This window comes from Dipodomys merriami, unplaced genomic scaffold, assembly GCF_024711535.1.
Source record: "Dipodomys merriami isolate MVZ:Mamm:240054 unplaced genomic scaffold, mDipMer1.0.p SCAF_114, whole genome shotgun sequence".
NCBI classification, from domain to species: domain Eukaryota; kingdom Metazoa; phylum Chordata; class Mammalia; order Rodentia; family Heteromyidae; genus Dipodomys; species Dipodomys merriami.
The window spans coordinates 2,430,956-2,456,986 of record NW_027202427.1 but is presented as its reverse complement, the minus strand read 5'-3'; the positions used below and the strand labels follow the sequence as shown (position 1 = coordinate 2,456,986).

At 45.8% G+C, this 26,031-nt stretch overlaps 1 protein-coding gene across 5 annotated transcripts in view; it reads left to right on the top strand.

The window, feature by feature from the left end:
* The first annotated feature begins 4,467 nt into the window (after positions 1 to 4,467).
* The window catches only part of LOC138822726 (nuclear receptor subfamily 2 group C member 2), a 59,773-nt gene continuing 38,209 nt past the window's right edge, over positions 4,468 to 26,031 (top strand). Inside the window, exons 1-2 of one of the 5 annotated variants that reach the window (XR_011370609.1) lie at positions 4,468 to 4,577; positions 16,658 to 16,741. Coding sequence is in view for 2 of the 5 variants with exons in the window: in XM_070015626.1 (XP_069871727.1) it covers positions 16,682 to 16,741 (60 nt within the window). In the remaining 3 variants the exon portion in view is untranslated. Of the gene's footprint in view, positions 4,578 to 5,429; positions 5,911 to 16,657; positions 16,742 to 26,031 lie in introns of those variants that run through there. The other 4 variants (XM_070015626.1, XM_070015627.1, XM_070015628.1 and 1 more) reach the window with 4 other exon arrangements.

The following is a 26,031-nucleotide window of genomic DNA, read 5'->3' as shown; positions in this document are numbered from 1 at the left end:
ACACACACACACACACACACACACACACACACACACACACACACACACACACACACACACACACACACACACACACACACACACACACACACACACACACACACACACACACACACACACACACACACACACACACACACACACACACGTACGTTCTCTAAATTAGCATAGCAGGAAGCAGTGGAAGTTATCTTAGTGAAGGTGGTTCATTCATAACTTGAGTCAGCTCTGGTTTTTAAGATGCACCTGTGCCTGTGGCTCATGCCTGTAATCCTAGCTACTCAGGAGGCTGAGATCTGAGGATCGCAGTTCAAAGCCAGCTAGGAAAGGAAAGTCGGTAAGACTCTTTATCTCCAATTAACCACCAGAAAACCAGAAGTGGCACTGTGGCACAAGTGGTAGAGCACTTGCCTTGAGTTGAAAAGATTAGGGACAGCCCCCAGGTCCAGAGTTCAAGCCCCACAACCAACCAAAAAAAGAAAGAAAAAAAGATGCATTAGTTGTTACTGCTTGCCTCAGTTTACCATTTACAAAAGTGCTTCCACTCAAGAGTTGTTGGTATAGCTACTACTGGGTTAGCTCTGCTGTAGGAAGTGCCACAGTGGGCACTGGTGAATTTGAAGGAGACAAGCAGGAGCTTTGCTCCCCCTGCAGCTGATGCCAGCCCTCCTCAGCCACACAGCCTTCCATTCTGTTATTCTGGAAGCTTAATCTGATACATTGTGAACTGAAAGGACTGACTTCCCTAATACAGGAAAATAGTGATTAAATGGTAATGAAACATTTATGTGCTATTTAATGTTGAAGTCTGAAGCTTTAAAAACATGTTATTTATCTCTAGGATTAGTTAGTTGGAAAGCAAGGTTCATTTGTCTTGTTTCTGAGGCTAGAAATGTTCAATTCTGTAAGAGCAGAGGTGAACAGGTGGTGGAGCGGTGTGAAGGTAAGGCTATGAGAATTCTAAGGGACTCTCAATAAGTTTTGTGTGAAATTCTGGGGCCTGTTAAGTCATTTGCTTCCGAACTATGATGACACCAAGAGCTCAATGAATGACTCACATCCAGCCTGAATGAGCAAAATGAATTCTAATAGGAGTTACAGAGCAGTAAGCCTCCTGCAGATCAGATCACTGTGTTTATTGGACCTGGTCTATAACTCCTGAAGGGCTGTCATTGGGACTCCCTGGACCCCCAAAACCACCACCCCTCGCCTGCAAAGCATCTACTTTATATATAGCTGTAGTTTACAGCAGAAAAAACTTGGGTACCGTGAAGATGCTGTCCCTGGGAAAGTTCCATGCTTCTGCACACCCCATCCTTGTTCTAATCAGGGGTCTTGCTAACCTTGGCAGACACTGTCCCACAGTGGGAAAGTCTGCCATTAGACACACAGAACAAATAGGGGCTTGCTGCAGGATTTAGTTACTGCAGCTAGGAGCTGGAGGAAATGCTTCCAACACCCAGGTCCTTGGCATACAATAATCACTGGATGTGACCCATTACTCCACAGGTCACAATCTGAGGTCGGGACCGACGGAATAATGACTAGAAGCACAGAGAACATACCCCGGGTGAGTGGAACAGTGACCTGTCTGGGGCAGGTCACCTGAGGTGACCCAAGAGGGAGCTGCCTCAGCGGGACATGGGGCTAGAGAGGTCTGTACAGAAAGAAGTGACCAAAGTAATAATGAAGGCATCAAATGGGAAGGAAGTAGCCCAGAGAGCCACAAATGCTGTGACATTATAAAGTCCATCTGGGGCCAGGTGTTAGGGCCTTTAGATGCTTTTAAATTAGTTACAAGTGCAGATAATAGGTTTTAGAAAGCCAACTGTCATTTTTTCTTGAATAATAAGCTGAGTGCTGCCACCCCTGTAGGGAAGGCCAAAGTATGGAAGAATGTCCAGGAAGGGATGCATGTGGCAGCTTTGACACAGTCAGCCACACATTTACTTTTGCATTTTCAGGTACTAGGGCTTGAACTCAGGGCCTTGTGTACTTGCTTGGCTTTTTCACTCAAAGCCGGCACTCCATTATTTGAGCCACACCTCCAGTCCAGCTTTTTGGTGGTTAATTGGAGAGGAGTCTCAGTTGAGTGCTAGTGGCTCATGCCTATAATCCTACTCGGGAGGATGAGATCTGAGGATTATAGTTGTAAGCCAGGCTGGGCAGATACATCTGAGACTCATCTCCAATTAGCCAGCAAAAAAAGTTCCAAGTGGGGTCATAGCTCAAAGGTACAGCACTAGTTATGAGCAAAAAAAAAAAAAAAAAAACCAGCTCAGAGCATGAGGCCCAGAGCTCCAGCCTTAGTATGGCACCCGTACACATGCACACACGTGTATGTTGCATTGTCATGTGCTCACACTTGTGTGCACCATACTCCATCTCAAAAGCAAAAACGGGTAAAAAGCTGTTGGAGGAATAGCTCAAGTAGTAGAGTACTCTAGCCTTTTAGCAAGCTGAAGATGGAGTTGTACCAGCAAGAGTGCTGCATATATGGAGTAACAGTGTAATAAATAAAAAAATTACAAACTATAGGCTATAAACAGTCCTGTTTATTTAATATAGTGCTATTCTAATGTTCCTCCATTTTTTTTACATGTGACATTAAAGCACACCACAAAGCTTTCCACGTTGACAAGGATTTGCCAAAATAGTTATTGCTTTAAATTTCTAGTTCTCATCCACTTCACCTTCAAAATAAGCAAAAACTCCCTTCCAGGGTTTCTCCAGGGCCTCTCCAGGTCCTGGATCTGTTACGCACCAGGGAATTACAAATGGTGCTTTTTCCTACGCGGAAAGGCGGGAAGAAGGGAAACGTGGGTTTAAAATGCTTCCTATCAGAACTACTGTGACCAGAATACTAAAATTTGGAGTCACCCTCATTAAGGCCCCCACGGATACTGTTTAACAAAACACACCTATCTTGGAGCACTCATTCCTAGTAAGGAAGGTGCAGGAAAACGTCAATTATACAGACCGTTGGGGCCTAGTGAACACTTCAGGGACTGCACCTTCCCAAGCACGGGTAATGGGAAGCGATCTAGGGATTGTCAAACAAGCCATTTCAATACATGGTGTGTGTAAAACCGTGGCACACTCCACCTCGTTCTTGACTAGAAATCGCCCAGTGGAGGGGCGTGGAACTGCTCGCGGCTCGGATGAGTGTCCATTAACTCATCTTTTTTTAAATGAGCCTGGGCGTCTCCAACCCGCGGCGTGGTCAGAAGCGGGTGCAGCCTCAGATCCCGAGAGCCCCCCCCCCCCCGTAACAGTACGAACAACAATAAACATAACCGTGGGGCCGACACCCACTCCAAAGGACCACGCGCTCGCTCCCGCCCGGCCCCGCGGCCGGGCGAGTCCGCTGGACACCTCCCGCTGGGCAGGCGCGGGCCCCGGGGCGCAGGCCGTCACCCAGGCGGGCGGGCGGAGGGCGCGGGGTCCCCGGGGCGCAGGCCCTCACCCGGACAGGCAGGAGGGCGGAGGGCGCGGGGTCCCCGGGGCGCAGGCCGTCACCCAGGCGGGCGAGCGGAGGGCGCGGGGTCCCCGGGGCGCAGGGCATCCCCGGGGCGGGAGAGCGGAGGGCGCGGGGTCCCCGGGGCGCAGGGCATCCCCGGGGCGGGAGAGCGGAGGGCGCGGGGTCCCCGGGGCGCAGGGCATCCCCGGGGCGGGAGAGCGGAGGGCGCGGGGTCCCCGGGGCGCAGGCCGTCCCCGGGGCGGGCGGGCGGAGGGCGCGGGGTCCCCAGGACGCAAGCCGTCACCCGGGGCGGTAGGGCGGAGGGAGTGGGGTTCCCGGGGCGCAGGCCGTCCCCGGGGCGGGAGGGCGCGGGGTCCCCAGGACGCAGGCTGTCACCGGGGCGAGAGGGCGGAGGGCGCGGGGTCCCCAGGACGCAGGCTGTCACCGGGGCGGGAGGGCGGAGGGCGCGGGGTCCCCGGGGCGCAGGCCGCCACCCGAGCGGGAGGGCGGAGGGAGCGGGGATCCCGGGGCGCAGGCCGTCACCCGGGCGGGAGGGCGGAGGGCGCGGGGATCCCGGGGCGCAGGCCGTCACCCGGGCGGGCGGAGGGCGCGGGGTCCCCGGGCAGGACGGCGCTGTCCCCACGACCCCCGCGGCCGCGCCGCTGCGCTCCGGGCCGGCAGCCCGCGGCCCGGAGGACGAGCGAGCGGCGGCCGCGGCGTTCCGGTGCGCGCGCGCGCTCAGCCAATCGCGTGCCGCCCGCCCCCCGCCGCCGCGGCGAGGCTGGCGCCGGGAAGAGGAAGAGGAACATTCGCCCTCCTCCTCCCAGCGCGCGGGCGGCGGCGGCGGCGGCACCGGGGTCACGAACTCTGACCTTTCACTGACAAAAACAATAACAAACCCCCTCCCCCGCGACCCCGGCGGCGCCCCGGGGCCCGCCCCGCCGCCCCTCTCCCCGCCGCGGCGTCTGGGCCGCCGCCGCCCGCCGCCCGCGAGCCCGCGGCCCCGGGCTCCCGCCCTCCGCCGACGCCGGCCTCCGCGCGCTCGCCCTCCGCGCCGGGGGCCGCCCGCCGCAGACACGGGACCCGCTGCGAGGCCGCCGCGGCGCCCAGCCCTGAGGTAAGCGGGACGGGGCGGCGGCGGGCGCCGGCGGCGGGGGGCGGGCCTGCGCGGGCTCGGGGCGCCGGCGGCGGAGCCCGGCCTTTTACCTTTGCCACGGGGCGGCGGCGCCCGGCGCTTTGCATAGTGGGCCGGGCCGCGCCCTCCCGCCCTCCCTCCCCGCCCGCCCGCCCGCGGCCCCGCCGGGCGAGCAGCCGGGCTCCCCTGACCGGTCCGGCCGCGCGGGCGGGGGGGGGCGGAGGGGAACGGCCGCGGCCCCGCCTCACGGCTGGCCCCCCGCCAGCGCCGCCATCTTGTTCCCGCCAGAGACGGCCCCGGCCGGGCCGGGCGCCCCTCCTGCGGGCCCTCCTCCGCCTCCCCGCGTCCCTCCTTCCCCGACTCCCCGGCTCCGCGCCCGGGCGCCTCCCGCCTGCCGTTGAGGGCGGCCCTGGCCCAACCGCCGTTTTTTTCTGAGAGGGAAAGGAGGAAGGCGGGCGCAGGGCGCGACCTTCTGAGCGACGGCCGCGCTGGCCAATGGGCCCTCGGATAGGAGGGCCGGGCCTGTGGCGCCGCCCCCGAGGCTGTGCTGATTGGCTCGCGCGTCGGAGGGTGGCCCTGAGGGCCGGGAGCCGAGGCCGCCGCGCGGTGCGGGGCCGGGGCCGCGGGAGGCCGGGACGGAGCCGGGCGGGGGCCCGCGGAGGCGCATCCGCTCCAGCTCGGCCGTGCGGTGGGGCTGTGGCTCTGAGGCGAAGGAGCGCTCGAAGCCCGGCGCGGTCTCGTGAGCCGAGTCCTTGGAGTCTGTCAGTGTGGGGCCCGCGGCGCCGGGCCGTGTGGGGCCCGGGCCCGGCCTTCCCTCTTGGAGTTGTCAGCGCTCGGAGAGTGGAGCCCGGGCTACCCCGCCGCCCAGAGTGACGGGAAACCGGGCGCCCTCGCCGGGGCAGGGCCGCCGCCCGCGCCAGCGCCGAACCGGGCCCAGGCGGTGCGGTGGCTCCCGCCGGTCATCCCAGCCGCCCAGGAGGCTGAGATCGGAGGACCACGGTTCAAAGCCAGCCCGGGCAGGAAAGGCCGTGAGACTCTGATCTCCAAATAACCGGAAAAGCCGGAAGTGGCGCTGTGGCTCAAGGGGTAGAGCGCCAGCCTTGAGCAGAAGAGGCTCAGGGACAGCGCCCAGGCCCAGAGTTCAAGACCAGGACTGGCGCACGGACTCACGCAAGCTGTGTGAGCGCGAGGTTGCGGAGTCGCCAGCAGTGGAAAGCTGAAGGGCTTTATTAAAAACACAAATGTACTTTGTTTTAGGCACTAGGGTTACATCTAGAGGACCAACTGGAGAAGGCCCCAGGCCACCTAGAGTTGGGTGAGTGATGAAAAGACGAAGAAGTAGTTTCAGAGAGAGAGAGAGCGAGCTCATCAGTTCCATGAAGAGGAGACTGGGTGGTATGCTAAGGACTGCCCAGGGGTATGCATTTAGATTGGATGGTAGGGAAGGCTGGCCACTCAGGATGGTGTTTGGATGGAAGGGCCCAGGAAGAAAAAAATAGGGTTCCAGACACCAGCATGCAGCCTCCTCACAGGAGAGAAGGCTGGGGGTGTGAGAATGGTGACTGGGGGCAACGACTCTAATCTATGTTCATCGAACTTATGCCCAACTAATACCCCAGGCACATAGGAATACAAGATGGCAAAGATTGTAATCTTCAAACACATATGAACATGATTCTTCGGACACACAGGCATACACACATACAAAATGTTTTAGGCAGAAGTTAAAGCGTTGTGGTTAACTGCTCATTGTTTACCAGCAGTGTAATTTTGAGTAAGGTACTTAGCCATTTTGAGCCAGAAAGCCTCCAAATGCTAAGAGAACCTTCCCTTTAGAATTGACTTAACATAAAAATTTAAAAGCCTAAAAAAAGGTGTCTGGTACATAGTAAATACTTAATAAAAATTGGAGGTTATTGTAATTATGAAGCAGTAGTTGTCTGTCAGAGACAGTTAAATGATAGAAACAATGAATTTTCTGGCAGTGTGGCTGTAGGAGCCAAAACATTACATTGGAATGCTAGGATTCGACTCTTCTATTTCCAGTGCATGCCTGGCATCCACTCCAAAAGCTTACTAAGAAAATCAGGTGTGGGACCAGGTACTACTAACCAGAGTATAGAGCACTTTGCCAATTGCAGATCTTTTACAGGTATTACAGTGTTTAGGCTCCAATGTAGAAGCTACTTTTCTGCTGTCTGTTAAAGCATTCCAGTGCTTGTCAGTTCTTTTCTTATCCCAGCTCTGGACACACTGACTTGCCTTCATCTTCCTTCACAGTGGTTTACCATCAGCCAGGTACCTTGAAATACTCAAATGCTTGTCTGCTCGCCACTCCTCCTCCCCCTCAGTCTTTCCCTTTCTCCAGGAAATTCTGAGTCCCACTGCCAGTCTAGATCAGATTCTTTTATTTTCTATTTTGTCCTTGCCTTTATAACCTTCATCTCACTTTGTAATTAATACTCCTGATTGTTTGATTAGTGTTGTCCTTTTTAGTACACAATAAGCGTTGTTCCAGTGGGAATCATTTTGCTCACCATTTTGTGTCTAGCTCTTAGCAGAATGCCTGGTACTGTTTGTGGAATGAGTGAAGTGTTGATAATTGATGATATCGCTAAGTTGTTGCACATAAATGGGGGCTTTTTTATGTGTACTTGTTTGGAAGTTGAAGGAACACTACTTGCAACAAGATGTTTGCTACAGTATTTGCATGAATTTTGGACATTTTAACTGAGACATCACTGCCTGCAAATGTAAATATAGGTGAGATGACCTATTTGAATCTTCTACACTTCTCTCGTATGTTTTGTTTCTTTAAGACAAGAAACATTTTTTTAAATTTATTTTTGCTTATGTGGTGCTAAGGAATCGAACCCAGGGCCTCAGGCATGCAAGGCAAGCGCTCTACCGCTGAGCCACCTTCCCAGCCCCGACAAGAAACATTTTATTAATTGAATTGCTAGAGTAATTACATAAAAATTAACAGGCTCATGTGTAAAGAAGCTAATAGCTCCAAATATAATCATGCCATTTACCTTGAAGAATTATAGTACCATACTATGATTTTCTTTAAATAAAAAATTCTGGTCTTTATTTCTCTGTCACAGGGGCTCTCAGAGCAAGGATGTGGACTGAAATAGATTTGCAGAGAGTTGGAATTTATCTTTCCATCTTCTTATGGCTTTATCAAAGTTAAAATCATGTTTACAACATATGTCAAGCTTCTACTAGAAAGATTGTGTGTGTGTGTGTGTGTGTGTGTGTGTGTGTGTGTGTGTGTGTGTGTGTGTGTGTGTGTGTGTGTGTGTGTGTGTGCGCGCGCGCGCGCGCGCGCGCGCGCGTTAGTAAAGTGTAAATCCAGGGCCTTGTATGTTAGACAAGCACTCTACAATTTGATTCTCACCCCCAGCCCTCTTTGCTTTATTCTCCAGGTAGGGTCTCACCTTTTTTGCCCAGGGCATTGGCATAGGAGACAGGTTAAAGCAGGTTCAGAGCTGGTGTCTGGGAGCCTTGGATCAGAGGGAGGGATGGGAAGAGGACTGTTGAGGACAGGACAGCCTTTGAACTCTCCTTTGTGATACACTCCTGGACTCCAGTAGCCTGTATTGATGAAAGTCCATCTCAGGGCAAAGGGTGACTTTTCAGGGCAATAAAAATTACCTTCTTCACTATAATAAGCAGACACCTAAAAATCCCTTGACAGGAAGTAACACCTTTTATTTCATAATTGTTGACAGTTCCAAAGATTCTTTTTAGTAATGTTAACATGGCTAAGAACCTTATTCCAAGGTTGAAGGAAGATACCATTTTCTCCTCTTTGGGCTGTAGGAGAAAGTGCTGGTGACTGGAGAGTAGAGTGCTGTTGCCACATATGGAGGTCAACTGTGCCTGGTGGGCTAAGGCGTTGTGGTTGCGTGGGGACCCCGCGTGTTTACCTTTATTGTTTCTGTAGTGAGTAAAAACAAAACTAAACAGGAAATAAAAAAGTTCTACCTGGTTACCCACACACCTTTTAAAAACTCTGATGATGGAAGTGGAGCTATGGCTCAAAGTGGTAGAGCACTAGCTTTGAGCAGAAGAGCTCAGGAACAGTGCTCAGGCCTTGAGTTCAAGCCTCACAACCACAAGAAAACAAAAACACCCCAACAACCCTGATGGCCTGCCATTGGAGCAGACAGGTCTCTGAGAAAAATACACAACTGAAATTGGATGGCTGTAGAAGTTTCACAATGATGCACAGCCAAGTGGCTTTTATGGCAGAGTGGATCTGGTTATGGATTATTTGTAGAACATTTTAGAAATGTCATTTGTATCTCCCATTGCCACTCCCACACTGCTTCTGCAATAACATATCTTTCTTTTCACTAAGTTGATTAGGTAAATGTCTTGCAGTTATTGAAGAAACATTACCTTTTAATTGCTTTGCCAAAGCTAAAAACAAATGTCACAAAGTGTATCAGCCCCTGGCTGAAAGGCTGGTAATTAGAATGTGTTTATTGACTTAATACAATCACAGTTTTTAAGAAATAAAATTTAAACGTCCTTTTTGTGGGGTTTTGTTTGCCTGTTTGAAGAGGGACAGGGCAGGGTATAGTGACACATATCCAGTCCTAATACTTGGGAAATTGAGGCAGGAGGGTCACCAGTTTAGGGCCAACTTGACCTACATAGGCCCAGTCTTTTTTTTTTTTTTTTTTTTTTTGCCAGTCCTGGGGCTTGAACTTTGCACCTGACAGGAGAGGTTGAGCATGAAGTCTAGTGGTATAGCTTGTGTTTAGCATGTAAACAGGTTTTGTCTCATTCCCACTACCAAAAATAAAAGTTAAAAATAAGAATGCATGCATGCGAGGCAAGCACTCTACCACTGAGCCACCTTCCCAGCCTAAGAAATTTTTTTTCTTTTTCTTTTTTGTCAGTCATGGGGCCTGAACTCGGCCTGGGTGCAGTCCCTCAGCTCTTCAACTCAAGTATAGTGCTCTACCACTTTGAGCCACAGCACCACTTCTGGCTTTTTTGGTAGTTTAGTGGGAATAAAAATCTCAGACTGTTCTGCTTGGACTGGCTTTGAACCACAAACCTCAGATCTCAGTCTCCTGAGTAAGATGATAGGTGTGAGCTGCCAGAACCCAACAGTGTTTAGTCTTTTAATATGGAAAATACAAGTTTTTTTTGGGGGGGGGGGATGGGAAGGGATGGGAAGGGGAAACAAAGGAGGAAGCTACAATGCTTGATAAGAAATGTACTCATCTTGCCCATGTAATTGTAACCCCTCTGTACAGTATTTTCACAATAAAAAATAAAGAAAATACAAGTTTTCTGAGAGGGGAATAATGCACAAAAAAAGTTACATGAACCTATTGTGGCTTCATGGTAGAGTGCTTGCCTAGCATGCATGAGGCCCTGGGTTCGACTCCTCTGTACCACATAAACAGAAAAAGCTGGAAGTGGCTCAAGTGGTAGAGTGTTAGCACTGAGCAACAGAAGCTCAGGGACAGTGCTCAGGCCCTGAGTTCAAGCCCCAGGACTGGCAAAGACAAAAGCTTAAGCTGGGCGCCTGTGGCTCATACCTATAATCCTAGCTACTCAGGAAGCCCGAGATCTGAGGATCACAGTTCAAAGCCAATCCAGGCAAACTCTTATCTCCAATAAACTACTCATAAAAAGCCAGAAGTGGCCTTGTGGTTCAATGGTAGAGCAGTAGCCTTGAGCACAGAGAGGCTCGGGGATGGTATCTAGGTCCTGAGTTCAAATCCCAGGACCAGGGGGAAAAAAAGCCCTGGTCTTCCCGTAGAAGGTGGCTCAGTGGTAGAGTGCTTGCCTTGCATGCATGAGGCCCTGGGTTTGATTCCTCAGCACCACATAAGCAGAAAAAGCCGGAAGTGTTGATGTGGCTCAGGTGGTAGAGTACTACCCTTGAGCTGAAGAGCTGAGGGACAGCGCCCAGGCCCAGAGTTCAGGCCCAACTACTGGCAAAAAAATAAATAAATAAAAAAGTGGCGGCATTTTGATGATGAGGTATAGACTGAACTTGACCTTGAAGGTACCCCAGGGAACTTTTTCTTCTTCTAGAATTTTATTTATTAAACCCTTGTTTTCATTTCCTGGTTTCAAGTTTGAATATATGATTCCCAAGTTTAGGGCTATGTAATTGTCATGTTTTGTTCTTTTTCTGGCTCTTCAGATTTTTCTGTCTTTATTTTCCCATTAGTACAAAAAGGCTTCTGCCAGTTACAGTAGAACTGAATTTTTATGGAATACTTCATACCCAATAGTGGGATACCTGTTTTTCTGCAAAGGGTCACTTGGATTTTTGTTTTTGTTTTTGCTTTGTCGGTCATGGAGCTTGAACTCTGACCTACAGCACCACTTCTGGTTTTCTAGTGGTTTATTGGAGATAAGAGTCTCACGGACTTTCCTGCCTGGCCTGGCTTTGAACTGTGATCCTCAGATCTCAGCCTCCTGAGTAGCTAGGAGTACAGGCCACCAGCACCCAGCTTTCATTTGGATTTTTTTTTTTTTGCCAGTCATGGGGCCTGAACTCTGGGCCTGGGCACTGTCCCTCAGCTCTTCAGCTCAAGGCTAGTGCTCCCACTCAAGCCATAGTGCCACTTCTGGCCTTTTCTGCTTATGTGGTGCTAAGGAATTGAACCCCAGGCCTCATGCATGCAAGGCAAGCATTGTACCACTGAGCCACCTTCCCAGCCCTCATTTGGATTTTTATAATAACATCATTTGTGGGTTTTACAACTGGAAACATATGAGAAGCATATGAGTCTGTCCTGTCATATGTCAAGTGATTTCAAGGGCCTAATACTGCATGTGGGCCAGACATTCCCCAGCCCTGCCTTCAAATTCAAGAAATTTTATCTAGTAGTATTTTGCAAATAAGTATTGATCTTTTAAATGTTGACACGATTTTATCCTAATTCTGCCCATTATTTTGCCTAGTTTTTGCAATTCAGCAGTGTGAATTACAAATGCTGTTGGTGTATTCATATAATACATATAATTCATATAATAGTTACCACCTTCAGATCTTCTGAGAAAGTAAAAGCACTGTCACCTTCAAGTCGCAGCTACATTTTCATGCCTACTCAGTTCTGGGTGCAGTGCATACATATTTAAGATCTAATCTTCACATAACCTCATATGATCAGTATTAAACAGATGATGTCAGTGTTGGAGCCTCAAAAACCTACTGTACTTTTTTAGATGAGAAAATACCAAAAGAGTAGATACCTTTAATGCTGTGTAATTATGGCCATGGATGATTTGAATCAGTTGATTGTGATGGGAAAATCAGGGTTACACATTCCTGCCACAGAAGACAGTTTCCTTGGCCCAGAACTGACTATTTGAGACACCAGCTGTAGGCCTGGTTGAGGAGCACAGATGGGCTGTCATGGTCTCCGAATGAGATGGAACTCTTCCTAGTTGAGAGTCCCACTTTCATGGCATTATGATCTGTAGCCTGGTATGGCTGAAGGACCCCGGTAGGAAGGGTTAGGCAGCTGTCACTTGAGAGCTTGGAAGAACTCATTCAAGACATGGTTGTATTCTGTGCTCCCAGCATCCTGTGTTCTGTATCCCAGTTCTACATTGTGTCATTTGTGAGCCATTCATGTTAAGTTTTAGAATATGCCTTCCATCTCAGACTCTTACACCTGAATTGTCTACTCTGTGTAGAGCTTTGTGTGTGTTTGTGACTTGAATTCAGGCACTGGGCTCTGCCCCTGGAGCTTTAATACTCTACCACTTGAGTCACAGATCTACCTTTAGCCTTTTTTTTTGTTTGTTTGTTTGAAACTCATGGCCATTCTTGTCCAGGCTGGCTTTGAACCATGATCCTCAGATCTCAGGCCCCTAAGTAGCTAGAATTACAGGGGTGAGCCACCAGCGCCCAGCTCTGTGTAGAACTTTCTATATTCCCTTTCTGGCAGTGCTAAAACATAGCTTAAATACTGCTTGTCTTGTAAGATTTTCACAGGCTCCTACAGGCAGTTCATCAAAATCAGGGCTATTCTCTTCCACCCCTTTTTCTTGTTATTAATTCTTAGCAGTCAACCCTTGCCTAGTTCATGACAGTTAATAAATATTGGTGCAGGTATTTGGGCTTAATTAGTTTAATGCCATCAGGGAAAGATAGAGTGGTAGTATTTTCTTACTGAAGATACCTGGTTTTACAGCTCTTGGCAACAGTCTGGCTCTTTTCCATAAACATTATTGTGGGTGGAGGCAGGTGTTTAAGATGAGTGACTCAGCAGCCCTTGAGACTCAGTTTTCTGAATCAGGAAGCTAGCTAGTTCAGTGTTCTGTTCACATTTAATAATAACCATTTAATAATTATTAGCTCTGCCAGCCAAGAAGATTGTCTTTTGTTATGTTGTTGTTAGCTATGGGGCTTGAACTCTGGGCCTGGACGCTGTCCCTCAGCTTTTCAGCCCAAGGCTAGTGCTCTACCACTCGAGCCACAGCACCACTTCCAGTTTTCTGATAGTTAATTGGAGATAAGAGTCTCATGGACTTTCCTGCCCAGGCTGGCTTTGAACTGTGATCCTCAGATCTCATCCTCCCAAGTAGCTAGGATTGTAGGCGTGAGCCACGGGCGCCTGGCTAAGAAGATTGTCTTTAAAAGCATTTTTTTTCCTTTTCAGTGCTGAGAGTCATACCCAGGGCCCTTGACTTGGTAAGACTCTTGTCACAGAGCCACACTTCCAAATCCTCTAGCCCTCCAATTTTATTTCTATAGTTGATAACAGCAAAGCAATAGCATTTTTTTTTCCTCCAGAATGTAGTTGCAAAACTATATTGTGCTAGTGAATATGGACTTTCAAACTACATATAAACACAGCCCCTATTCTTGGAGCTTTTGTTTTGGTCTAAAATTGGGATTGGAACTGGGTATCTGCCTTTTTTGCTTATTGGCTAGCACTTTACCAGTCCTGCCACACCTCCAGCCCCAAAGGTGTGCCCAGGCTGGTCTCAAACTTGTGATCCTCCTGCCTGATACTTCTTGTTGATGACTAGTATGTACCACCACAAAGCCCCACAGGGCTTTTCAATCTAGTGAAACACCCTGTGCTTGATAATCATGCTCAATACTCTTCCTCAAGATCTGTCATCTCCTGAGTGATCTTTCCACTTGTAGGACAACTTATAGCCGTGATAACAGTGAAAGAAACTCTTAGGTGAGTCTTGACCATGATTGTTGTCTTTCTTTTCTGGGTGCGCCTGAGTTAAATCCCTTTCCCTTCCTAACACTTCCTGGAGGGTCTTGTTTCTTCCATTGTTATGTCCTAAAAGAAGAAACCTTTATCTATTATATAGTATCTAAGAATGGGGTATGTTTTATGCCAACTTAATTTTGAAAGTAATGAAATGGAAAATACTTTTTTTTTTTGGTCAGTTGTGGGGCTTGAACTCTGGGCTTGGGCGTTATCCCTGGGCTCTTCAGCTCAAGGTGAGCATTCTACCACTTGAGCTATAGCGCCACTAGTTTTTCTAGCGTCACTAGGTTTTCTAGTGGTTTATTGAAGATGAGAGTTTCACGGACTTTTCTGCCCAGGCTGGATTTGAACCGTGATCCTGAGATCTTAGCCTCCTGAGTAGCTAGGATTACAGGTGTGAGCCACTGGTACACGGCTAGAAAATACTTTTAAAACTGCTTCTCACTTTTCTGCTCTGACAGTTTAAATCTTGATGTTGAAAGCATTTGTTTTATAGTTTCTTAATCAATTTCTCTCCCTTTCAGACTTACTCTGACTCTACTTGTTTTTCTAGAAGGTGCACATTTCTCCTGGTTCAGTTTTAAGTAGTTGTTGTGATGCTTAGAGCTGCTTTAGAGGCAGGGAATCAACACTGAGATCAAGAATTTTTGTATAAAGAAAGGTTCTCTATCTTCAAGTAAAAAAGGAATTGGAAAGCAGAGTGTAGTGGTTCACACCTATAATCGTAGCTACTTGAGAGGCTGAGATCTAAAGGATTATGATTTGAGAGATCCCATAAATCCCAACCAATAAAAGGCTGGGCATGGTAGTGCACATTTTTTTTTTTTTTGTCGGTCATGGGGCTTGAACTCTGGGCCTGGGTGCTGTCCCTCAGCTCTTCAGCTCAAGGCGAGTGCTCTACCACTTGAGCTACAGTGCCACTTCCAGCTTTCTAGTGGTTTATTGGAGATCGGAGTCTCACGGTCTTTCCTGCCCGGGCTGGCTTTGAACCGCGATTCTCAGATCTCAGCCTCCTGAGTAGCTAGGATTACAGGCGTGAGCCACCGGCGCCCGGCGGTAGTGCACATTTTTATACTTACTACTGGAACACATACATAAGGAGGATTGCAGTCTCAGCCAGCACAGGCAAATTAGCAAGACTATCCAAAAACTAAGAGTAAATGATGTTGTGGGGCAAGGCATCTGCCTAGCAAGCCCAAGGCCACAACTCAGCCCCCAGTACCACCAAAACAGAAAGGCGCTTGAGATAATTCATGAAATTGGTGGGGGCATTTGTCCTACCAGAGACGAGACTTACTGTAATGCCCATTAGTAGAACACATGCAAAGCATGCGAAAGGCTCTGGAATCGGTCTCCAAAAAGCCAGTCTCCCCCAGGATGGAAGAAGAGAAAATGAATATATAACCACAAGGACTGCTTCACCGTTTTAGACCTGATCCTTACTGTGGGTTGCCTGGTGTCACTGTATCATTTATTTGGGACAGGAGGAGCTAGTTCTTTTTCATGACATGTTCCCATTTCTTTCCCTTTCTATTTTGGCAATAAAATTACCTAAACAAGAATTATGATATTAGAATTGGCTCTCTACTAGTGTATAGAATGGTAAAGAAAGTCACAAGAAAATTAAAAAGCCTATAATACTTTACATGGGAACTCTACCTAATTGCATTAAAAAATTGCAATACATAATTTTCTGAGTACACAAATGAATTGTACATGGGTTTATAAATTTTTTTTTTTTTTTTTTTTTTTGGTCCAGTCGTGGGGCCTGAACTCTGGGCCTGGGCACTGTCCTTCAGCTCAAGGCTAGCACTCTACCACTTGAGCTACGTCACCACTTCCGGCTTTTTTCTTTTTGCTTATGTGGTGCTGAGGAATCGAACCCAGGGCCTCAGGCATGTAAGGCAAGCGCTCTACCACTGAGCCACCTTCCCAGCCCATGGGTTTATAAATATTGCACATTCATTACAACTGTGTAGTTATGATGCAAATCCCAAAGTAACTTCTACTAGAGCTTTGTTTTTCTATTGAGCAAATCGTGTAGGAGTTAAGTTCAAACTGTACCCCGTCTATCCTGGATTTTGTGTTAGAATTAACTAGGAAAAGTTTAAGAAATACTCAGGGGCACTGTCTTATGGCCAGAAGAGACCAGGGGTCTGACGGTAAACTTGTACTCAAATGGCCCTCATCTAGGAGACAAGCACACTCTTTGGTCTTTAGGTGGTCTACTTCAATTCCTCAGTTTTTACAAATGATAACAGAAAATTTATTTTTTCCTGTTAGTGAAATGCTGAGTTATCCGGTTTTCTAAGTAACATATTCTTGTAAGCACATTATCTGTATGTTTTTCTTGTTGATAATGTTCATTTTTCAATCTATGACCAAGGTGCATTAGCACCTGGGCAGGGCTTAGCTCCTCATTTCACCACTAAAAGTAGAGTTTCCGATAGCAGTCTTGTGCTCTGTCCAAAGCTGATCTCATACTATTCTCAGATAGCTACCTTCTTACTCAGTGTACTATGACTGGGAGCTTCCACCTCCCAGAGCAGTGAACCAAGTTGTTAAAACCCAGATGACCTAGTCATTAAAGTTTCAACATCATCTGCCAAGAGAAGTTTTGTTCCCAAATTAAAGTGTTTCCACAGTTACTTTCGGCACTTGTGATTAAAGACGCTGGTCTTCAGTATGTTCTGGCATGCTGGACTTGTAGCTCCATCTCCGTCGATGGCACAGTCCATGTAAGACAATACCAAACGTAAATTTTGGTTAGTAATAGTTTTCAAGTAGCCTGGTTTTTTCCCCACCTGATAGAAGTTGCTGCATCTTTCCAAACAGGTTCTCTAATGGTCTTGCTTCATCATGGCCACAAATATGGAGGGGCTGGTTCAGCACAGAGTGGGGACCCAGCAGGTGGCTGAGGTGAGTTCCAGGGGCTGGCACCCTTGCTTCTGAGAGGAAAGAAAAATCAGTGTGCTCTGTTGTTTCAAAATAGTCCCAAGGAAGTTAGCACATGATCCAAATCCAAAGAGAAGAAAAAGGCAAAAATGACAAGAACAGTTGTTCATAACATTTCTTTGCATGAGCAGGTGGCTCATCTTGCATACAAGATGACTTGAGCCAAACTAATAGAATGATTCTTTATGTGGGAATTACTTTGAATTCTAACCTTATTATCATAGTTTCTCATACACTTGATATTTTACTAATACTGTAGAATCAGAGGCCGATTGTTCTGTGCATTCAGCATACTTACCATTATCCTTATGAGAAATATGAAGGCGGGTGTGTCAGTGACCACAAGACCTAGTTAAAGAATAATTACAAGCAACTTAGGAAGTACACCTACATGACATAGGGGATCCCAGAGGTGGGTCTTGAATGAAAAGTATGCATTTGTCACAGACCCAGGCAAGTAGGGTGGAAAATTTTCTATCCGATTCTAGAGGGAAGAAGGAGCCGTTTAAGTCAGAAATTCTGTAGTGGGCTGAAGCATTACATGGACTGGTATGTACAGGCAACTTGAAGTTTAAAGGACGCAGTCAGGTCTAGCTCTTGAAAAGCATAATCTATCATCACTAATGAAAAACTTTGAATACTCATTCTGTACCAGACTCTCCCTATGCCAGGGTCTTAATCCTCACTATAAACTTTTGAAGTTAGTGCTAATATTTTCATTTTAGAGATGTTGAAAGCAATACTCAAATACCAAGGGTACACTATAACAAACCTGAGATTCTAACCCACATCTTTTTATTGTCTGGAGTATCTTCAGCTAACCATGGCTCATACTGAAACTAAGGCCATTGGTTGATTGTGGGGCTTGAACTATGGGCCTGGGCGCTGTCCCTCAGCTCTTCAGCTCAAGGTGAGCACTCTACCACTTGAGTCACAGCACCACTTCCGGTTTTCTGGTAGTTCATTGAAGATAGGAGTCTCATGGACTTTCCTGCCCAGGCTGTCTTTAAACAGTGATCCTCAGATCTCAGCCTCCTGAGTAGCTAGGATTACAAATCTAGCTTGTGGCTAGATTTGTACTTTTGAATCATATTTCTAGAGCAGAGGCAAATTCACCAAGAAATGAACAAAGAAAGGACTTTAAAAGTTTTAAAATTGTTATTATAAAGATGATGTGCAGAGGTGTTACCGTTTCATAAGTCAGGTGATGAGTACATTTGTTTTGATCAATTTTACCCCTTTGCTTTATTCTCTCCCAGTTTTTTCCTCTCATCCCTGCCCATAAGTTGTATAGTTCATTTTTAGCATAATGTCTACTGAGTACCACTGCCTTTTTTTTTTTTTTGTCAGCCATGGGGCTTGAACTGAGGGCCTGGGTGCTGTCCCTGAGCTTTTCTGTTCAAGGTTAGTGCTTTACAACTTTGGGCCACAGTGCCACTTTCAGTTTTCTGATGGCTAATTGGAGATAAGAGTCTCATGGACTTTCCTGCCAGGGTTGGCTTCTTGATGGGCATTAAGAAAGGGCTTCTTCCCTTTTAAGATGTCTCTGTCAAAGAGATTAAGCTGGGCCACACCAAAGGCCTGCGTGGGAAAGGACTGGACCAGAAAAGACTTAGGCTCAGTCAGTGCTCTGTACTTTGCTGTGTCAGTGATCTTGTCCCCTCCTCTTGCAGAATACAGGTGTACCAAGTGCTCCCTACATATATAAGAATTTAATGAAAAACTAACATTAAAGATCTTTAGTTGGTGTCATGCTTTTTTTTTTTTATCTTTGTCACTGTTGTTTTTAATGTATTCTTAATGTACTATGTGATTTTTTTTTTTTTTTTGTTTCTCTTGTATGTTTTTACCCTATGGTATAACCCCTGTTTTCACTGTATTTGATTCTGGTGCCCTGCATCTTGTTTATACATTTTTCTAATTTGTGGAGAGGAAGGGAAATAACAAAATGCTGAAACAAGGACACAGGTTGACCCATTGTAACAATGAGATGTACAAGGCACTATGTTGAAAAAGAACTTTACAACTTGACGGGGGGAGGCAGGAGTTAGGGAGGTGGGAAAGGAGGGATGGTAGGGGAATAACAGAGGAGAGGGGAACTGCTCAATAGGAAATTTACTCACTACCTCACTAATGCAACGGTGTCATGCTTTTTTAATTGAGCACTTCATTTTTTCTGGGTTGTGTTTGTTGTAAATTATGTACTTTTGTTGTGATTTGACATGGAATGTCCTATCTCAGGCTGAATTGCTGAGCCAGAGTTGAACTCCTGGGCTCAGTAATCTTTCTGCATTAGCCTTCCTAGTAGCAGAAACTCTAGGGTGTCACCATGCTGAGGGCCATTATGCCTTTGCCTCATGAGTGAGAAAAACAACACTGTCAAGTCTGTAAATGAATTTCTCAGACCTCCTGGTCACCCCTTTTCTATATGGATCAGCAAAGTCACAAGAACCAATGTAAAACATGGAAACTGAGTGGTTCAGCATAATTTGTCAGATTTATTTAGTTATTCATAGAGACCACTGAATATAGTGTAGACTGTTGTACTGAGTGGAAACAGAGGAGCACCACCGAGCACTGAGAGATGTGAAGGTCCCTCACTAAAGCCATGGGTAGGAGAGCTGTCTATCACCAACAACAAAGGAACTCTGAGGGAAAGGGAAAGGGAGGGCTTAAAAGCAGAAACTGCAAAGTTGACATGTTTAGTTAGCTTGAGGAGGTTAGGTGCTGTCCCTCAGCTCTTCAGCTCAAGGCAAGCGCTCTTACCACTTGAGCCACAGCATCACTTCCTAAAAATTTTTTTTTGCTGATACCAGGGCTTGAACTCAGACCTCCAACCTTGCTGGGCTTGCTTGTTCATAGCTGGCACTTTACTACTTGAGCCATGTCTCCAATCTATTTACTTGCTGCTGGTTAGTTTGGAATTTTCTGCCTAGGCTGACTTTGGACCTAGATCCTCCAGATCTCAGCTTTTTGAGTAATTAAGATTACTGGCACAGTGCACTCGTACGTGGCACACATGTTGATTTTTTTTAAAAATTGCTCATATTTATATTTTAAAAAATTGCTCATATTTATATTTTTCAATTTAAGGGCCATGACATTGTCCCTGAGCTGCTTTTGCTCAAGGCTAGCACTTGAGCCACAGCACCATTTTTAGCTTTTTCTGTGTATCTGGTATTGAGGAATTGAACCCAGGGCTTCATGCATGCTGGGCAAGCACTCTACCACTAAGCCACATTCCCAGCCCTATAAAGAACCTTCCCATTCCCATAGCCACTCCTCAGAGGGGACCAGGCACTGTATGATGTAGGAATCAAAACCAAGCATCCTTCATGGCAGATGAGAATTCTGCCACAGAACTATTGGTTGGTTTTTGTTGTTGATTTTTTTTTGTTGGTTGTGAGGCTTGAACTCTGTGCCTGGGTGTTGTCCCTCAGCTCTTTAGCTCTACCACTTCAGCCACAGCGCCACTTCCAGTTTTCTGAGTGGTTTATTGGAGAAAATTCTCACGGACTTTCCTGCCCAGGTTGGTTTTGAACTGTGATCCTCAGATCTCAGCCCCCTGAGTAGCTAGAATTAGTTTTTTTAAAAAGAAATGATTTGACAAGTGCCAGTAACTGAGGCAGTGAGATACCTTTTATTCTTTTTCTTTTTTGTTGGTTGTAGAGCAGTGAGATATCTAATAATTTATTAATTTTATCTTTCACACTTTAAAAATTGAATTTTTCAGGCTGGGAAGGTGGCTCAGTGGTGAGTGCTTGCCTTGCATTCATGAGGCCCTGGGTTCTATCCCTCAGCACCACATAAGCATAAAATGCCAGTAGTGGTGCTGTGGCTCAAGTGGTAGAGTGCTAGCCTTGAGCTGAAGAGCTGAGGGACAGCACCCAGACCCAGAGTTTAGGCCACAGGACTGACAAATAATAAATAAGTAAATAAATAGAAATTTTCTAACCGGGCTTTAGTATTTCATAAGTGTTGAAGATTTCGCTGTGTAGCTGAAAATTTAAAGTAGATACAATACAAATAAATGTATAGTGTGTAATGTTGCCTAAATAAAGACAGTTTGTCAGGTGTGTAAGATGTTTTGAGTGAGGGCAATTTGAAGAGCTTACTTGTTATCTAAAGGTGTCACCATGGGATTCTCTGAATAGGAAGGTCCTACAGAGTGGAGAAAGGTAAAATCTTAGGCGCTCATTACTCATTTTCTCATCAGGGCTTGTGTCTTCACTGCAGAACACTTACGTGCTTCCATGTAAGGGAATGTTTAAAAACAGATCTTCCCATTCCAAAATAAACCTTAGTATTGGCAAGGACTCATCGTCAAGGGGGAGAGAACACAGTCATTGCTCAGGTGTCAAGTTTCTGTGTCTGGATTTAAATTTGATTAATTTTTCCCTCTTATGGTGGAAAGTACAGTCCAACTTCATTCCTTTTGCTTGGAGTTTTCCCAGCGCCATTTGTTAAAAAGATGTCTTTCCCCCCTATTTTGAATTTCTTGTCATTCTGGAATGGACATAACTGGAAGAATTTATTTCTTGTGTCTGTTTTTTTTCCTCTAATGTTGGTAAAAATGACATAACATGAAACTGTCTTAACCATTTGTAGGTTCACAGTTCAGTAACATTAACTGTATCTATATTTTTGTGTAATGAACAGATCTTCACAGCTTCATCTTGTAAACATGAAATACTATTTATTAACTGGTAGTACCCTCATCTGCTATAGCCCTTGACAATCATCATTCCAGTTTCTATGAACTTGACTACTTTTGATGCATCTTATAAGTAGAATCATACAGAACTTGTCATTTTGTGACTGGTTTAATTTACTTAACATGTTGTTAAGGTTCAGGCTGTGTTCTGTTTTATTGGTTTATATATGTGTCTATTCATACATAGTACTGCACTTTTTTTTTCTTTTTGTTTGCTTGTATTTCATGAATTTTTGAGATGACCCCACTTTGTAGCCCAGACTGGCTTTGAATTTGCAATCTTTCTACCTAAGCCTTTGAAGTGCTACAGTTGTAGGCATGTAACACTACAACTGGCTCACCTCACTGTTATATTGAAGCTTCACCTTTTTCGTTTTTGGTGGTGGTCCTGGGGCTTGAACATGGGGCCTGGGTGCTGTCCCTGAGCTTTGTTGTTCAAGGCTAGCACTCTACTACTTAAGGTACAGTACTACTTCCAGTTTTCTTATGGCTAATTGTAGATAAAAACTTCAGGGACTTTCCTGCCCAGGCTGGCTTTGAACTGTGATCATCAGATCTAAGCCTCCTGAGTATCTAGGATTACAGGCATGAGCTACTGGTGCCCAACAAGAATCTTTTTTTCCTTTATCAGGTGCTGGGAGATAGCACCCAAGGCCTAAAAGCATGATACACAGATTTTACCATTGAACTTGAGCCCTATAGTAAAATTTTAAATCAGAAACTGAAAAATCCAGCTTTGCTTTTCTTTTTCAAGAGACTGGCTGTTTGGATTCCTAGAGAGTCCGTCTGAAAGAAAATTTCTAGTTCTGCACAAAGTATCATTGCACCTTTGATAGGGGTAATAATGGAATGGTTACATCGCTTTGGGTGTGTTGCTATCTTGAAACTAATGTCATGCAAGTCCATGAGTGTGGATATCTTTCCATGAATTTCTTTAATTTCTGTTAGCAGTGTTCTGTAGGTTTTTAGTGTACAGTCTTTTTTTCTTGGTTAAATTTATATATCAGTATTATATCTCAGTATTTTATTCTTTTTGATACTATTCATACTTTTTTTGGGGGGGGAGTCCGGTCGTGGGGTCTGAATTGTGGGCCTGGGCACTGTCCCTCAGCTCTTCAGCTCAAGGCTAGCGCTCTACCACTTGAGCCACAGTGCCACTTCCAGCTTTTTTCTTTTTGTTTATGTGGTGCTGAGGAATCGAACCCAGGGCCTCAGGCATGCAAGGCAAGCGCTCTACTACTGAGCCACCTTCCCAGCCCCTGCTATTCATACTTTTGATTAATACTTCTTGATATAATTTGATACATTTTTAAAAATACAATTGTTATTAAGGTCTTTTACAGAGGGGTTATTGTTTCATAAGGTAATGAGTATATTTCTTTTTTGAACAGTGTTACCTCTTCTTGCTTTCCCCAGTTTTCCCCTCTTGCTCCTGCCCACATGTTACATAGTTCATTTTCCACAAAATTTGATACTTGATATTTTTTTTTTTTGGTCCTGGGCTTGAACTCTGGGTCTGGGCGCTGTCCCTCAGCTCTTCAGCTCAAGGCTAGCACTCTACCACTTGAGCCACAGCGCCACTTCTGGCTTTTTCTGCTTATGGAGTACTGAGGAATCAAACCCAGGGCCTCATGCATGCAAGGCAAACACTCTACCACTGAGCCACATTCCCAGCCCTATACTTGATACTTTTTAAGTGGAATTATTTTCTTAATTTTTTTTGTTGAAGTGTTAATATAGAGAAGTGAAAATCATTTTTGTGTGTTGATACTATATTCTACAAGTTTGCTGAATTCATTAGGTTTAATGAGTTTTTGAGGGTTTATTTATAGTAATTTGTGGGGTTTCCTATGTCAGCTGTACATAGACATTTTCTTCTTTTCTCATCTTCTTTCACCTCATTGCTCTGGGCTAGGACTTTGAGTACAATGTTGAACAAAAGTGTTACAAGTAGGCATCCTTGCCTTGTTCTTGATCTTAGAGTAAAAATTTTCAGTCTTTCATCATTGGTTTGGTACTACTAGCTGTTATTTTTCATATATGGCCTTTATTATGGTGAGGTTATTTTCTTCTACCCATGCTTTGTTGAGTGTGTGTGTGTGTGTGTGTGTGTGTGTGTGTGTGTGTGTGTGTGTGTGTGTGTGTGTGTGTGTGTGTGTGTGTGTGTATGTGTGTGTGTGTGTGAGAGAGAGAGAGAGAGAGAGAGAGATTCTGATGGGATACTGAATTTTTTCAAATCTGTTTTCTCCACCAATTGAAAAGATAAAGTGAGTTTCTTTCTTCATTGTGTTTCTTCATCGAGTTTCATATGTTAACCCATCTAGATAGAAATCCTAGAACACACCTCTGTGGATCATGGCATATATTCCTTTTGATATGTGCCAGTATTAAGGATCTTTGCATCCGTGTTCATATGCGGTGCTAGTCTATAGTCTTGATGTCTACTCTGATGCTGGCCTCAAAATGAGGTTAGGAATATTCTCTCCTCTTCAGTTTTTTTTTTTTTTTTTGACAAGTTTGGTAGAGACTGATGATAATTATTCTTTAAATGTTTACATTTTCCTCTCAGTTGTTTCTCTCAAAGCAAAATCATTTTGTCTAGCACTTTTCCTTTTTAGAAAGTTCTGATTCCTTATTAAACCTCGTTACTATCTGCAGGTACACTCAGATTCTCTTATTTCTTCAAGGTTCAGTCTTGGTAGATTGTGGTTTTTCTAGGAACTTTTCCAGTTTGTTTGCTGTACTGACAAACCTTTTTTATTTCTGTAAAATCTTTATGCCTTCACTTGGAGATAAGAGTCTCCCAGCCTTTCCTGCCTGGACAGCCTTTTGAGTAGCTAGTATTATGAGTGTGAGCCGCCAGCACCCAGCGTAGTAAAAGTTTTTGAGAGTCACACACCCTCATGTGAAAGAAGTGGCTGAACCATTAGTTAGCTCAGATGTTAATCAATTTGTTGAGTAATATAATATTACTCTGATAATACTACGCAATAATTTTGTTGCATAGTATTATATTAAAGTATTTTGTTCCTTTGGGGAGTTTTCATTTCCTTCAGCGCCAGGCTATAACAAGTTGATAGTCCTATAAAATATAATGATATATACAGAAATAATGTTTATATTTAAATAAGCTGTGATAATAAGGTTAGAATCAAATTAGAAGAATTTGGTAGAGGAAATATATATATAAGTGGATCTGGGATAAAATTAGTGTTCGTACAGTAAATCTAGACATAATGTGAGAAAAGACAAACCGCCTAGAGGAATTGCCCTGCGGGAGAAAAGGAGGAAGCTGTTATCCCCCCCATTCCTTATAGGTTCAAAATTGTTTTGAGGGGCCAGAGGGGTGGCTCCAGTGGAGCTGCTGACCAGCTCGGGTGAGACCCTGAGCTCACACACACACCCCTTGCTGGGGAGTAAAAACCCCAGAACTGTTTGCAGTTGGTTGGCCTCCATGGTAACGTTCTTGTGAGCTCTGGGAAAGGCAAGGTAATCTTTAAGGGAAACGGCAGTGGGGAAGAAGATTTAATAAAGGCAACAGTCTAGGTGAAGGGAGACCTTCCTAAATCAATGCACATCTTCCCTAGAAGCACTTCATTGTGTTATGAGACTAACTGTTCCAGCAGCTGGCATACCAGCAGGAGCATGTCGATTTTGCTTCCTTGGTTACAGGGAGTGATAGTGTACTTGACCTTCGGCAAAGCAGGGTCACAGAGAGGGCATCTTTAAACAGCCCTGTCTTGTGTGGTGAATGGAATCTATACTGGCTGGCAGGGCTTGAAAGCACAGCCCTGTAGATCCATGCCCTCCACCATCCTGGGCAGTTTGGTTGGCCTCTGTGTGGCCTGGAGGTTGCTGAGGGAAAAATGTAGATGAAGCCTCAGGGAGCTGTTGGCATGGTAAGTGAGTGTCCAGGGCTCGCTCTCTGTTTCTGGGGAATCCCTGCAGTGCGGCATGTTTCAGTAGCACTTGTTTAAAGCAGCTGGTACGACTATACAGGATTTAGACATCAACTTGGTGTCTATTGCTAGGCTAACCTCCTAGCAAATTGTTTCTTCAAAAGACCTTGAAGTAGGGTCCATACTGAATAAATTCAGATGTGGCAAAAGCTGATTACTTGCTTGCTTGTTCTTTTCTTGGCAGGTTAATGTGCATATGAACACAGGTTTATGATCATATTGCTCTGGTTGTTTTACGTAATTGTGAGAGGTGGTGGTTGCTCTAAATTTTGACTGTAAGTGTGTTTGTTTGAAGGTCTCACTGTTAGCCCAGCTGGCCCGGAACTCCCATTTCTCTGGGTTTGGCCTTCTGAATGCTACTGATTGTTGATTCTGGATCTCTGTTTCTGTGCCAAGAAATTTAGGGGTCCGTTAGAAGAGTTGTTTATTTTCACTTTTGTTTTGAGACTCGGTCTCTCTGTGTAATCCTGGCTAGCCTTGAACTCATAATCCTCCTACTTCAGCCTCCTGAGTGTTGGGCTTACAGCCTTATGTCCCACCATTCCCAGCAGACCTGGGGGTGGGGGGACATTTATCACATT